This window comes from Halictus rubicundus, unplaced genomic scaffold (genome assembly GCF_050948215.1).
Source record: "Halictus rubicundus isolate RS-2024b unplaced genomic scaffold, iyHalRubi1_principal scaffold0026, whole genome shotgun sequence".
In the NCBI taxonomy this organism is placed as follows: domain Eukaryota; kingdom Metazoa; phylum Arthropoda; class Insecta; order Hymenoptera; family Halictidae; genus Halictus; species Halictus rubicundus.
The window spans coordinates 187841-202339 of NW_027488567.1; the positions used below are offsets into that span (position 1 = coordinate 187841).

General features: G+C 45.0%; 1 protein-coding gene across 1 annotated transcript; it reads left to right on the forward strand.

Annotated features, from left to right (window-relative positions):
- The first annotated feature begins 9010 nt into the window (after nucleotides 1–9010).
- LOC143363182 (uncharacterized) lies at nucleotides 9011–14290 on the forward strand. The gene has a single exon (XM_076803779.1). The coding sequence runs from the start codon at nucleotides 9011–9013 to the stop codon at nucleotides 14288–14290; it is 5280 nt and encodes a 1759-aa protein (XP_076659894.1).
- The last annotated feature ends 209 nt before the right edge of the window (nucleotides 14291–14499 follow it).

A 14499-nucleotide genomic window follows, 5' to 3' on the forward strand; every position in this document is an offset into this window, starting at 1 on the left:
TATCCTATCCTATCCTCTATCCTATCCTATCCTATCAACTATCCTATCCTATCCTCTATCCTATCCGATCCTCTATCCTATCCTATCCTCTATAATATCCTATCCTCTATCCTATCCTATCCTCTGTCCTATCCTATCCTCTATCCTATCCTATCCTCTATCCTATCCTCTATCCTATCCTATCCTCTATCCTATCCTATCCTGTATCCTATCCTATCCTCTATCCTATCCTATCCTCTATCCTATCCTATCCTCTATCCTATCCTATCCTCTATCCTATCCTATTCACTATCCTATCCTATATTCTATCCTATCCTATCCTCAATTCTTTCCTATGCTCTATCATCTGCTCTATCCTCTCCTATCCTCAATCCTATCCAATCCTCTATCCGATCCTATCCTCTATCCTATCCAATCCTATATCCTATCCTCCATCCTATCCTATCCTCCATCCTATCCTATCCTCTATCCTATAATATCATCTATCCTATCCTATCCTCTATCCTATCCTATCCTCTATGCTATCCAATCCCCTATGTTATCCTCTATCCTATCCAATCCTCTATAATATCCTATCCTCTATCCTACCCTATCCTCTGTCCTATAATATCCTCTATCCTATTCTATCCTCTATCCTATCCTATCCTCTATCCTATCCTATCCTCTATCCTATCCTCTATCCTATCCTATCCTCTATCCTATCCTATCCTCTATCCTATCCTATCCTCTATCCTATCCTATCCTCTATCCTATCCTATCCTCTATCCTATCCTATCCTCTATCCTATCCTATCCTGTATCCTATCCTATCAACTATCCTATCCTATCCTCTATCCTATCCTATCCTATCAACTATCCTATCCTATCCTCTATCCTATCCGATCCTCTATCCTATCCTATCCTCTATAATATCCTATCCTCTATCCTATCCTATCCTCTGTCCTATCCTATCCTCTATCCTATCCTATCCTCTATCCTATCCTCTATCCTATCCTATCCTCTATCCTATCCTATCCTGTATCCTATCCTATCCTCTATCCTATCCTATCCTCTATCCTATCCTATCCTCTATCCTATCCTATCCTCTATCCTATCCTATTCACTATCCTATCCTATATTCTATCCTATCCTATCCTCAATTCTTTCCTATGCTCTATCATCTGCTCTATCCTCTCCTATCCTCAATCCTATCCAATCCTCTATCCGATCCTATCCTCTATCCTATCCAATCCTATATCCTATCCTCCATCCTATCCTATCCTCCATCCTATCCTATCCTCTATCCTATAATATCATCTATCCTATCCTATCCTCTATCCTATCCTATCCTCTATGCTATCCAATCCCCTATGTTATCCTCTATCCTATCCAATCCTCTATAATATCCTATCCTCTATCCTACCCTATCCTCTGTCCTATAATATCCTCTATCCTATTCTATCCTCTATCCTATCCTATCCTCTATCCTATCCTATCCTCTATCCTGTCCTATCCTCCATCCTATCCTATCCTCTATCCTATAACATCATCTATCCTATCCTATTCTCTATCCTATCCTATATTCTATCCTATCCTATCCTCAATTCTTGCCTATGCTCTATCATCTGCTCTATCCTCTCCTATCCTCAATCCTATCCTATCCTCTATCCGATCCTATCCTCTATCCTATCCAATCCTATATCCTATCCTCTATCCTATCCTATCCTCCATCCTATCCTATCCTCTATCCTATAATATCATCTATCCTATCCTATCCTCTATCCTATCCTATCCTCTATCGTCTCCTATCCTCTATGCTATCCAATCCCCTATGTTATCGTCTATCCTATCCTATCCGCTATAATATCCTATCCTCTATCCTATCCTATCCTCTGTCCTATTCTATCCTCTATCCTATCCTATCCTATTATCTATCCTATCCTATCCTATATCCTATCCTATCCTCTATCCTATCCTATCCTCTATCCTATCTTATCCTCTATCCTATCCTATCCTCTATCCTATCCTATCCTCTATAACATCGTATCCTCTATAATATCGTATCCTGTATCCTATCCTGTAATATTTCCTATCCTATCATCAATCCTATCCTATCCTCTATCGTCTCCTATCCTCTATGCTATCCAATCCCCTATGTTATCCTCTATCCTATCCTATCCTCTATCCTATCCTATCCTCTATCCTATCCTATCCTCTATCCTATCCTATCCTCTAATAATATCCTATCCTCTATCCTATCCTATCCTCTGTCCTATCCTATTATCTATCCTATCCTATCCTATATCCTATCCTATCCTCTATCCTATCCTATCCTCTATCCTATCCTATTCTCTATCCTATCCTATCCTCTATCCTATCCTATTCACTATCCTATCCTATATTCTATCCTATCCTATCCTCAATTCTTTCCTATGCTCTATCATCTGCTCTATCCTCTCCTATCCTCAATCCTATCCAATCCTCTATCCGATCCTATCCTCTATCCTATCCAATCCTATATCCTATCCTCTATCCTATCCTATCCTCCATCCTATCCTATCCTCTATCCTATAATATCATCTATCCTATCCTATCCTCTATCCTATCCTATCCTCTATGCTATCCAATCCCCTATGTTATCCTCTATCCTATCCTATCCTCTATAATATCCTATCCTCTATCCTATCCTATCCTCTATCCTATCCTATCCTCTATCCTATCCTATCCTCTATCCTATCCTATCCTCTATCCTATCCTATCCTCTATCCTGTCCTATCCTCCATCCTATCCTATCCTCTATCCTTTAACATCATCTATCCTATCCTATTCTCTATCCTATCCTATATTCTATCCTATCCTATCGTCAATTGTTGCCTATGCTCTATCATCTGCTCTATCCTCTCCTATCCTCAATCCTATCCTATCCTCTCTCCGATCCTATCCTCTATCCTATCCAATCCTATATCCTATCCTCTATCCTATCCAATCCTATATCCTATCCTCTATCCTATCCTATCCTCCATCCTATCCTATCCTCTATCCTATAACATCATCTATCCTATCCTATCCTCTATCCTATCCTATCCTCTATCGTCTCCTATCCTCTATGCTATCCAATCCCCTATGTTATCCTCTATCCTATCCTATCCTCTATAATATCCTATCCTCTATCCTATCCTATCCTCTGTCCTATCCTATCCTCTGTCCTATCCTATCCTCTATCCTATCCTCTATCCTATCCTATCCTCTATCCTATCCTATACTCTATCCTATCCTATCCTCTATCCTATCCCATCCTCTATCCTATCCTATCCTCTATCCTATCCTATCCTCTATCCTATCCTATCCTCTATCCTATCCTATCCTCTATCCTATCCTATCCTCTATCCTATAATATCATCTATCCTATCCTATCCTCTATCCTATCCTATCCTCTATGCTATCCAATCCCCTATGTTATCCTCTATCCTATCCAATCCTCTATAATATCCTATCCTCTATCCTACCCTATCCTCTGTCCTATAATATCCTCTATCCTATTCTATCCTCTATCCTATCCTATCCTCTATCCTATCCTATCCTCTATCCTGTCCTATCCTCCATCCTATCCTATCCTCTATCCTATAACATCACCAGCCTATCCTATTCTCTATCCTATGCTATATTCTATCCTATCCTATCCAAAATTCTTGCCTATGCTCTATCATCTGCTCTATCCTCTCCTATCCTCAATCCTATCCTATCCTCTATCCGATCCTATCCTCTATCCTATCCAATCCTATATCCTATCCTCTATCCTATCCTATCCTCCATCCTATCCTATCCTCTATCCTATAATATCATCTATCCTATCCTATCCTCTATCCTATCCTATCCTCTATCGTCTCCTATCCTCTATGCTATCCAATCCCCTATGTTATCCTCTATCCTATCCTATCCTCTATAATATCCTATCCTCTATCCTATCCTATCCTCTGTCCTATTCTATCCTCTATCCTATCCTATCCTATTATCTATCCTATCCTATCCTATATCCTATCCTATCCTCTATCCTATCCTATCCTCTATCCTATCTTATCCTCTATCCTATCCTATCCTCTATCCTATCCTATCCTCTATAACATCGTATCCTCTATAATATCGTATCCTGTATCCTATCCTGTAATATTTCCTATCCTATCATCAATCCTATCCTATCCTCTATCGTCTCCTATCCTCTATGCTATCCAATCCCCTATGTTATCCTCTATCCTATCCTATCCTCTATCCTATCCTATCCTCTATCCTATCCTATCCTCTATCCTGTCCTATCCTCCATCCTATCCTATCCTCTATCCTATAACATCATCTATCCTATCCTATTCTCTATCCTATCCTATATTCTATCCTATCCTATCCTCAATTCTTGCCTATGCTCTATCATCTGCTCTATCCTCTCCTATCCTCAATCCTATCCTATCCTCTATCCGATCCTATCCTCTATCCTATCCAATCCTATATCCTATCCTCTATCCTATCCTATCATCCATCCTATCCTATCCTCTATCCTATAATATCATCTATCCTATTCTATCCTCTATCCTATCCTCTCCTCTATACTATCCAATCCCCTATGTTATCCTCTATCCTATCCTATCCTCTAATAATATCCTATCCTCTATCCTATCCTATCCTCTGTCCTATCCTATTATCTATCCTATCCTATCCTATATCCTATCCTATCCTCTATCCTATCCTATCCTCTATCCTATCTTATCCTCTATCCTATCCTATCCTCTATCCTATCCTATCCTCTATAACATCGTATCCTCTATAATATCGTATCCTGTATCCTATCCTGTAATATTTCCTATCCTATCATCAATCCTATCCTATCCTCTATCGTCTCCTATCCTCTATGCTATCCAATCCCCTATGTTATCCTCTATCCTATCCTATCCTCTATCCTATCCTATCCTCTATCCTATCCTATCCTCTATCCTATCCTATCCTCTATCCTATCCTATCCTCTATCCTATCCTATCCTCTATCCTATCCTCTATCCTATCCTATCCTCTATCCTATCCTATCCTCTATCCTATCCTATCCTCTGTCCTATCCTATCCTCTCTCCTATCCTATCCTCTATCCTATCCTATCCTCTATCCTATCCTATCCTCTATCCTGTCCTATCCTCCATCCTATCCTATCCTCTATCCTATCCTATTCTCTATCCTATCCTCAATTCTTGCCTATGCTCTATCATCTGCTCTAACCTCTCCTATCCTCAATCCTATCCTATCCTCTATCCGATCCTATCCTCTATCCTATCCAATCCTATATCCTATCCTCTATCCTATCCAATCCTATATCCTATCCTCTATCCTATCCAATCCTATATCCTATCCTCTATCCTATAATATCATCTATCCTATCCTATCCTCTATCCTATCCTATCCTCTATCGTCTCCTATCCTCTATGCTATCCAATCCCCTATGTTATCCTCTATCCTATCCTATCCTCTATCCTATCCTATCCTCTATCCTATCCTATCCTCTATCCTATCCTCTATCCTATCCTATCCTCTATCCTATCCTATCCTCTATCCTATCCTATCCTCTGTCCTATCCTATCCTCTATCCTATCCTATCCTCTATCCTATCTTATCCTCTATCCTATCCTATCCTCTATCCTATCCTATCCTCTATAACATCGTATCCTCTATAATATCGTATCCTGTATCCTATCCTGTAATATTTCCTATCCTATCATCAATCCTATCCTATCCTCTATCGTCTCCTATCCTCTATGCTATCCAATCCCCTATGTTATCCTCTATCCTATCCTATCCTCTATCCTATCCTATCCTCTATCCTATCCTATCCTCTATCCTATCCTATCCTCTATCCTATCCTATCCTCTATCCTATCCTATCCTCTATCCTATCCTCTATCCTATCCTATCCTCTATCCTATCCTATCCTCTATCCTATCCTATCCTCTGTCCTATCCTATCCTCTCTCCTATCCTATCCTCTATCCTATCCTATCCTCTATCCTATCCTATCCTCTATCCTATCCTATCCTCTGTCCTATCCTATCCTCTATCCTATCCTATCCTCTATCCTATCCTCTATCCTATCCTATCCTCTATCCTATCCTCTATCCTATCCTATCCTCTATCCTATCCTCTATCCTATCCTATCCTCTATCCTATCCTATCCTCTATCCTATCCTCTATCCTATCCTATCCTCTATCCTATCCTATCCTCTATCCTATCCTATCCTCTATCCTATCCTATCCTGTATCCTATCCTATCAACTATCCTATCCTATCCTCTATCCTATCCTATCCTATCAACTATCCTATCCTATCATCTATCCTATCCTATCATCTATCATATCCTATCCTCTATCCTATCCTCTATCCTATCCTATCCTCTATAATATCCTATCCTCTATCCTATCCTATCCTCTGTCCTATCCTATCCTCTATCCTATCCTATCCTCTATCCTATCCTATCCTCTATCCTATCCTATCCTCTATCCTATCCTATCCTCTATCCTATCCTTTCCGCTATCCTATCCTATCCTCTATCCTATCCTATCCTCTATCCTATCCTATTCACTATCCTGTCCTATATTCTATCCTATCCTATCCTCAATTCTTTCCTATGCTCTATCATCTGCTCTATCCTCTCCTATCCTCAATCCTATCCAATCCTCTATCCGATCCTATCCTCTATCCATTCCAATCCTATATCCTATCCTCCATCCTATCCTATCCTCCATCCTATCCTATCCTCTATCCTATAATATCATCTATCCTATCCTATCCTCTATCCTATCCTATCCTCTATGCTATCCAATCCCCTATGTTATCCTCTATCCTATCCTATCCTCTATAATATCCTATCCTCTATCCCATCCTATCCTCTGTCCTATAATATCCTCTATCCTATTATATCCTCTATCCTATCCTATCCTCTATCCTATCCTATCCTCTATCCTATCCTATCCTCTATACTATCCAATCCCCTATGTTATCCTCTATCCTATCCTATCCTCTAATAATATCCTATCCTCTGTTCTATCCTATCCTATCCTCTAATAATATCCTATCCTCTAATAATATCCTATCCTCTGTTCTATCCTATCCTCTATCCTATCCTATCCTCTATCCTATCCTATCCTCTATCCTATCCTATCCTCTATCCTATCCTATCCTCTATCCTATCCTATCCTCTATCCTATCCTATCCTCTATCCTATCCTATCCTCTATCCTATCCTATCCTCTATCCTATCCTCTATCCTATCCTATCCTGTATCATATCCTATCAACTATCCTATCCTATCCTCTATCCTATCCTATCCTATCAACTATCCTATCCAATCCTCTATCCTATCCTATCCTCTATCCTATCCTATCCTCTATCGTATCCTATCCTCTATCCTATCCTATCCTCTATCCTATCCTATCCTCTATCCTATCCTATCCTCTATCCTATCCTATCCTCTATCCTATCCTATCCTCTATAATATCGTATCCTCTATAATATCGTATCCTGTATCCTATCCTGTAATCTTTCCTATTCTATCGTCAATCCTATCCTATCCTCTATGGTCTCCTATCCTCTATCCTATCCAGTCCCCTATGTTATCATCTATCCTATCTTATCCTCTATCCTATCTTATCCTCTATCCTATCCTATCCTCTATCCTATCCTATCCTCTATCCTATCCTATCCTCTATAATATCGTATCCTCTATAATATCGTATCCTGTATCCTATCCTGTCCTCTCTCCTATTCTATCCTCAAACCTATCCTATCCTCTATCCTTTGGTATCCTCTATCCTATCCAATCCTCTATCCTATCCTATCCTCTATCCTATCCTACCCTCTATCCTATCCTATCCTATATCCTATCCTATCCTCTATCCTATCCTATCCTCTATCCTATCCTATCCTCCATCCTATCCTAGCCTCTATCCTATAATATCATCTATCCTATCCTATCCTCTATCCTATCCTATCCTCTATCGTCTCGTATCCTCTATGCTATCCAATCCCCTATGTTATCCTCTATCCTATCCTATCCTCTATAATATCCTATCCTCTATCCTATCCTATCCTCTGTCCTATCCAATCCTCTAGCCTATCCTATCCTCTATCCTATCCTATCCTCTATCCTATCCTATCCTCTATCCTATCCTATCCTCTATCCTATCCTATCCTCTATCCTATCCTATCCTCTATCCTATCCTATCCTCTATCCTATCCTATCCTCTATCCTATCCTATCCTCTATCCTATCCTATCCTCTATCCTATCCTATCCTCTATCCTATCCTATCCTCTATCCTATCCTATCCTCTATCCTATCCTATGCTGTATCCTATCCCATCAACTATCCTATCCTATCCTCTATCCTATCCTATCCTATCAACTATCCTATCTGTTTGACGCGGTTGTATACGTTCAAAATCAATGTTCTACCGCCTCGTCCGAGGTTATTGCCGTTACCGTTTTCGTTCAAATTGACGAGCTCCTAAGTAGGCAAGGATGGTGGGGATACCAAGTTATTTCCGCGAGGACTCCGAGCCGTCTGTCTGTTGTGACTCGCCTAACGATCCGGTTGATTTTGAAAGATTAGAGTAGCGAATCGTGCTTCTGAAACGATCACCGCGAGACATTCCGACGCATCGAAGTGTCAAGTCTAGTTTTTTTTTGTATCCGAGTCAGTGAGCATTAAAATAACTCTTGGTCGTCGCAGAAACCCGGCTTCCCCGACTAAAGCAGTGTTTTATTTCACCCTTTCAAACTTTCTCCACCACCGAGCTGATCCAACCCTTCCTACCCGATACATACCGAAGCAACAAAGATCGGGATAAACAATTTGGTCCTTCGAGCCGGATTATTCGGTAGTTAAGTGGAACTGTGCGAAAGTGGACTTCGGTTTCTACCTTGGAGAACCGGTAAAATTCGAACACCGACGTCAACAATACAGGGTGACTCTGACTGCGAGGTGACCTCATACAGACACCAACCGTTGCGATGGATTTAAACGTAACGGAATCTTTTGAAACCGCTTTGGAAAGGCAATTGCAAGCCTGCGTCTCTCTCAAAAAGGTGTTAACCAACACGAAGAAGAAAGGAGAGGCTAACTACACCCTCCGATATTTGGAAGACAGGTTCAGACTGTTCGAGGATACCTGGCACGAGATCAAGCAGCTGAATGCGTTCCTGCAAGCTGCCAGGAAGACCGACAGGAAGAAGGAGGAAGTTCCGTACTTCGCATCTAACCAGATGGACCGCATGGACGACATACACGAGGAAGGCTGGGACTACTTCAAGGAGCACCTAGGACGCTTGACCATCCCGATGACGCCTCCCGCGGCAAGTTCCTCCGTTGTGTTTCCCTCACCCCCGGTAAGTGGAGCGGTTCCAGTAAAACTTCCGAGGGTGGAGCTTCCCACGTTTGACGGGGATCGGGCCAAATGGAAATCGTTCGAATCCAGATTCAGTTCCGCGATTCTGAAAAACAGCCGACTAACCGACGTGTCGCGCCTCGAGTATCTGCTCAGCGTATTAAAGGGCGAAGCTCTCGCCGCCGTGGTGAACCTCGATGTAACCGACGCGAATTTCGAAATTGCGTGGAACCGGCTTCGCGAAACATACGATAATGAACGTATAGTTGTTCAAGCTTTACTGCATAAATTGTGTGCGGTAAAGTCTATCAAGCACGATCAGCTTGACTCTTTAAAGCAGTTCACCGTTCATTATCGTAACACCTTAGAAGCTCTCCGAAAACTCGGGCATCCCTCCGATCAAGATTTTCTCGTCTACTTAATCACGAGTACATTCGACAGCGAGTTAAACCAAAAGTGGAGCGACCACATCGGCGACACAAGAACTTATCCGAGTTACGAAACCCTGGAAAAATTCTTGCTGAAGCAAGCCGCGGCGTTAGAAGCGAAGCAACAGTCAAAGCCGAAAGCCGCGCCGGTCGTGCAGCAATCGAGTCTGCCGCGCCCACGATCCACCGCCCACGTAATCGAGGAGTCGGGGCGCTCGACCCCGCCGTGTTTACTGTGTTCGGAAATGCACTCCATCCGAGAATGCAAAGCGTTTCGTAGACTGTCCCCGCTTCTACGCTTCGACTTCCTAAAAGATCAGCGCGTGTGCATAAACTGCCTCAGTTCAGATCACACCGTTTCGATCTGCTCGAGCCCGAACGTCTGTAAGGAATGTCACGCGAAACACCACACGCTACTCCACCGAACGGAGCCTCCGGGAAAAACCAGGGCACCAACGCGACCTAACAGGTATCCTCCTTCTCGCGCGTACACGAGTAAACAACAGGCGACTGGCCCTTCGCGATCATCGCCGACAACAGCGGCGACTACCAGCGAAGTGCGCCCGTCGAGCCCTCAGGACGCCTGCGAAAACGTTTCCTCGCATTTCGCCGAAGCTACTCCAGACGTCGGGAAGGTGGTCCTACTAGCCACAGCTCTAGTTACCGTTTTCTCACCTGACGGCCGGTCGCGATTAACGCGCGCTTTGATCGATCAGGGCTCTCAGTCGTCGTTCATTTCGACTAGTTTGGTCCAAAGTTTGCGCTTAAAGCAGATTCGTACGCCCATATGCGTGACAGGGCTTGGCGGGGAGCATGCGAGTGCTATAGACTACAGCACACTCATTCGGATAGGCGGTGCCACTCACTCGAAGCCGGTCGCCTCTACACGTGCCTTCGTGGTCCGTAACATTTCGCAATACGTTCCGCCCCCGATTAATGTAAATAATTACCAGGCGTTCGCGAACCTCCAGCTAGCTGATCCGAACCCCGCGTCGACTCAACGAATCGAGTTGTTGCTAGGAGCCGAACTCTTCAGCCAGATAATTCGCCCTGGCATCCGTCGGTCACCTAAACGCGGTCCGGTTGCCCAAAATACAGAGCTTGGATGGATCTTGTCCGGCAGCACCTCAGGGACGAACACCTCGCTCCCCACGGTGTCCTTGCATCACGGGGTCACTCAAGACCCTCTCGAAAAGGCCTTGTCGCTGTTTTGGGAAACGGAAGCCGTGCCCGCGTCGCGCCCCCTGACTACAGAGGAAAATCAATGCGAGCAACACTTCGCCAACTCCTATACACGGGACAAGACAGGACGGTTCATAGTACGGTTACCGTTCAACAGACCGGAACCGCACGACCTCCTGGGAGATTCCTTCCGTGGATCTGCCGCGTCCCTCCGCCGATTAACGGCACAGCTAAAACGCGACAAGAGCGTCCAAGACGAATACACGACCTTCATACGGGAATACGAATCGCTCGGCCACATGACGCGATTCTCACCGATTAATTTCACGAGGACATTCATCCCACATCGCGCAGTCGTTCGGGAAGAGAGCTTGACCACGAAACTACGCGTCGTCTTCAATGCGTCAAGTAAAACAGCGAGTGGTTACTCCCTCAATGACCTACTTCACGTGGGACCAAAATTACAATTGGAGATCTCGAAGATACTGCTAGAATGGCGCCTCCACCAATATGTACTGGTCGCGGACGTCGAGAAGATGTTCCGTCAAATAATTGTACATCCCGCAGATAGGAAATACCAGTGCATACTATGGCAGAATGAATCGTCTGCCGAACTCGAAGCGTATGAGTTAAATACGGTAACATACGGCACCGCCTGCGCCCCGTATCTTTCGATGCGCGTTATTAGGGAGCTCAATCATCTGGAAGGAGCGAACTTCCCTCTCGCGTCTCCGGTACTCGAATCCAGTATCTATGTGGACGATGTTTTCATGGGAGCAGCGGACAAACGGCTGCTCGAGCAAACGCGGCAGCAAGTATGTCAATTACTTGCACGAGGTAGTTTCCATCTTCGAAAATGGGCCGGGAACGACTCGCAAATCCTTCGGAACATCCCGGAGGCTAAGCATTCGCACGCCGTCGATCTGCGGATATTCCACGAGTCGGAACTAAAGGTTTTAGGAGTTAATTGGATACCATCAGACGACGCCTTTTACTTCAACCTGCAGCAGTTCGCCATCCGCGAAGAAAAGATGACCAAGCGCGAGCTCCTGTCGGAAATATCAAAGTTGTTTGACCCTCTAGGTTGGTTATCACCGATCATCATTCGAGCGAAAATTCTAATGCAGCAGCAGTGGCTCGAAAAAATTCATTGGGATGACCACGTATCCAACAAGACGCAGGAAAGCTGGAATGCATTCTGCTCAGATTGGCGTGCCTTGAACTCCATGCGAGTTCCTCGCTGGATACGTTACGGTCCCGATTCGACGCAAGTGCAATTGCACGGATTTAGCGACGCCTCCAGCGCAGCATTTTCCTGTGCTATCTACGCACGAGTGTCGTCCCTCAGCGGCGACACATTCACTACGTTGCTTGCCGCGAAGTCGCGAGTAGCGCCGATTAAAACCCTGTCAATTCCAATCCTCGAATTGAACGGAGCGGTAATGCTGGTGGAGCTGATGGATCACGTCACCAAGTCCATCACTGTGTCAGCGGATCGCATTATATGCTGGACCGACTCCACGATAGTCCTCGCCTGGTTGAGGAAACATCCTGCAACATGGAAGACCACGGTGGCCAATCGTACGTCAAAAATCCATTCGACGCTCCCATCGGCTATTTGGAAGCACGTGCCGACACAGTTTAACCCGGCTGATTTAAATTCGCGCGGGGCCAAGGCAGAGGATTTGTTGTCGTCGACGTTATGGATCGAGGGACCACCCTGGCTGCGGGAGAGAGAGGAGCGGTGGCCGCTCCAGCAAGTATACGAAACGCAAGAGGGACAAAGGAAAACAGCTGTTCACTTGACAACAAGCGGGGAGTCGTGGGCCGCTCTAGATCGAGTCTCCAGCTGGTCTCGTCTCATCCGCGTATTCGGCTATGTCAGACGATTCGTCAACAGAACGCGGTCGAAAAACCTCGCGTCACGCGATTACCTCACCGCGCCCGAGTTACACGAGGCGGAGCGAAGCATCGTACGTCACGTCCAAGCCTGTACGTTCCGATCGGAAATCAGCAGGCTCAGAGAATCAAAGCCGTTGGACAAGAAATCAGCGCTAACCCCTTTGAACCCCTTCGTTGATCAGTTCGGCATCTTGCGGGTAGGAGGAAGGTTGCAGAATTCCTTCCTACCTTGGGAGACTAAGCACCCCAGCATCTTACCAAAACATAGGATCTCGGAGCTAATAATACGCGACGCACACCTGCTTTCCTTACACGGTGGAACGCAATTGACAGTGTACACGGCTCGACAGAAGTACTGGATACTGGGCATCCGCGACGCAGCGCGAAGAATTATCCACCAATGCGTAAAATGTGCACGATGGCGGGCGGAAAGGTCAACGCAGATTATGCAAAATCTCGTGCCTTCCCGGTGTCGACCGTCCTCCCCGTTTTTCAACATCGGGATAGACTACGCGGGGCCGTATCTAGTCCGCGACGCCGCGGGTCGAGGGAAAAAATCACACAAGGCTTACATCGCTGTGTTTATTTGCCTGGCAACACGAGCGATCCATTTAGAGTTGGTGCACGAGTGCTCTACGGCAGCATTCCTTGCTGCCCTTGATCGATTCATTTCTCGTCGCGGGATACCGAAAACCGTAACCAGCGACAACGGAACGAACTTCATCGGAGCGGCACGCGAACTCGCACGAGATTTTGCCACGATCACCGAGTCGTCAGAATTGCAGAAGCACTGCGGTGATCTGCGCATTCAATGGTCCTTCTACCCGCCTGGAGCACCGCATCACGGAGGCATGCAGGAGGCAGCGGTCCGCTCCGTGAAACACCATCTCCGGCGCATCATGGGATGCTTTACACCAACCGCAGAAGAGTTTGCAACGCTGCTCTGCAAGGTCGAGGCCACGTTGAACTCCCGACCGATCACACGGGTGCGAGACGATCCAGAATGCTTGGAAGTCTTAACTCCCGCGCATTTTTTAACGGGAGGCCCATTGAATTCGCGACCAATTCCATCGGTAACCGAAGAGCCAATCTCGCACCTGTCGAGATGGCAACAAATTCAGAACTTCCACGAACGATTGTGGAAGATATGGTCACGCGAGTACCTTCAAGAGCTACAGTCACGATACAAATGGCGAGCCGTAAAAGACCAGCTGACCATCGACGACGTCGTACTTGTAGAAAACCCGATTCTACCCCCGAACCGGTGGGAAATGGGTAGAGTTACAAAAACTTTCATAGATAAAGCAGGCCACACCCGAATAGTACAAGTGCAGACGAAAACCTCTTGTTACCGTCGACCGATTACGCGGTTGTGTAGATTACCGATAAATTAAGTGTAGTCTGTAAACATCCTCGTATGATGTACCATAACACGGGCGTGTGGAACGCGTGAATGTTGAGAGAATGAGGGACTGTAGAGTGAATGTGAGAACGAATGTTTTTATACTTTATTATATATAGAATACTTTATATTCGATTGCGCGGTCGCGCAAGGCGGGCGGTATTGTTTGACGCGGTTGTATACGTTCAAAATCAATGTTCT

Coding starts and splice junctions, on each gene's coding strand:
- LOC143363182 (XM_076803779.1), top strand. CDS start 9,011: ATGGATTTAAACGTAACGGAATCTTTTGAAACCGCTTTGGAAAGGCAA.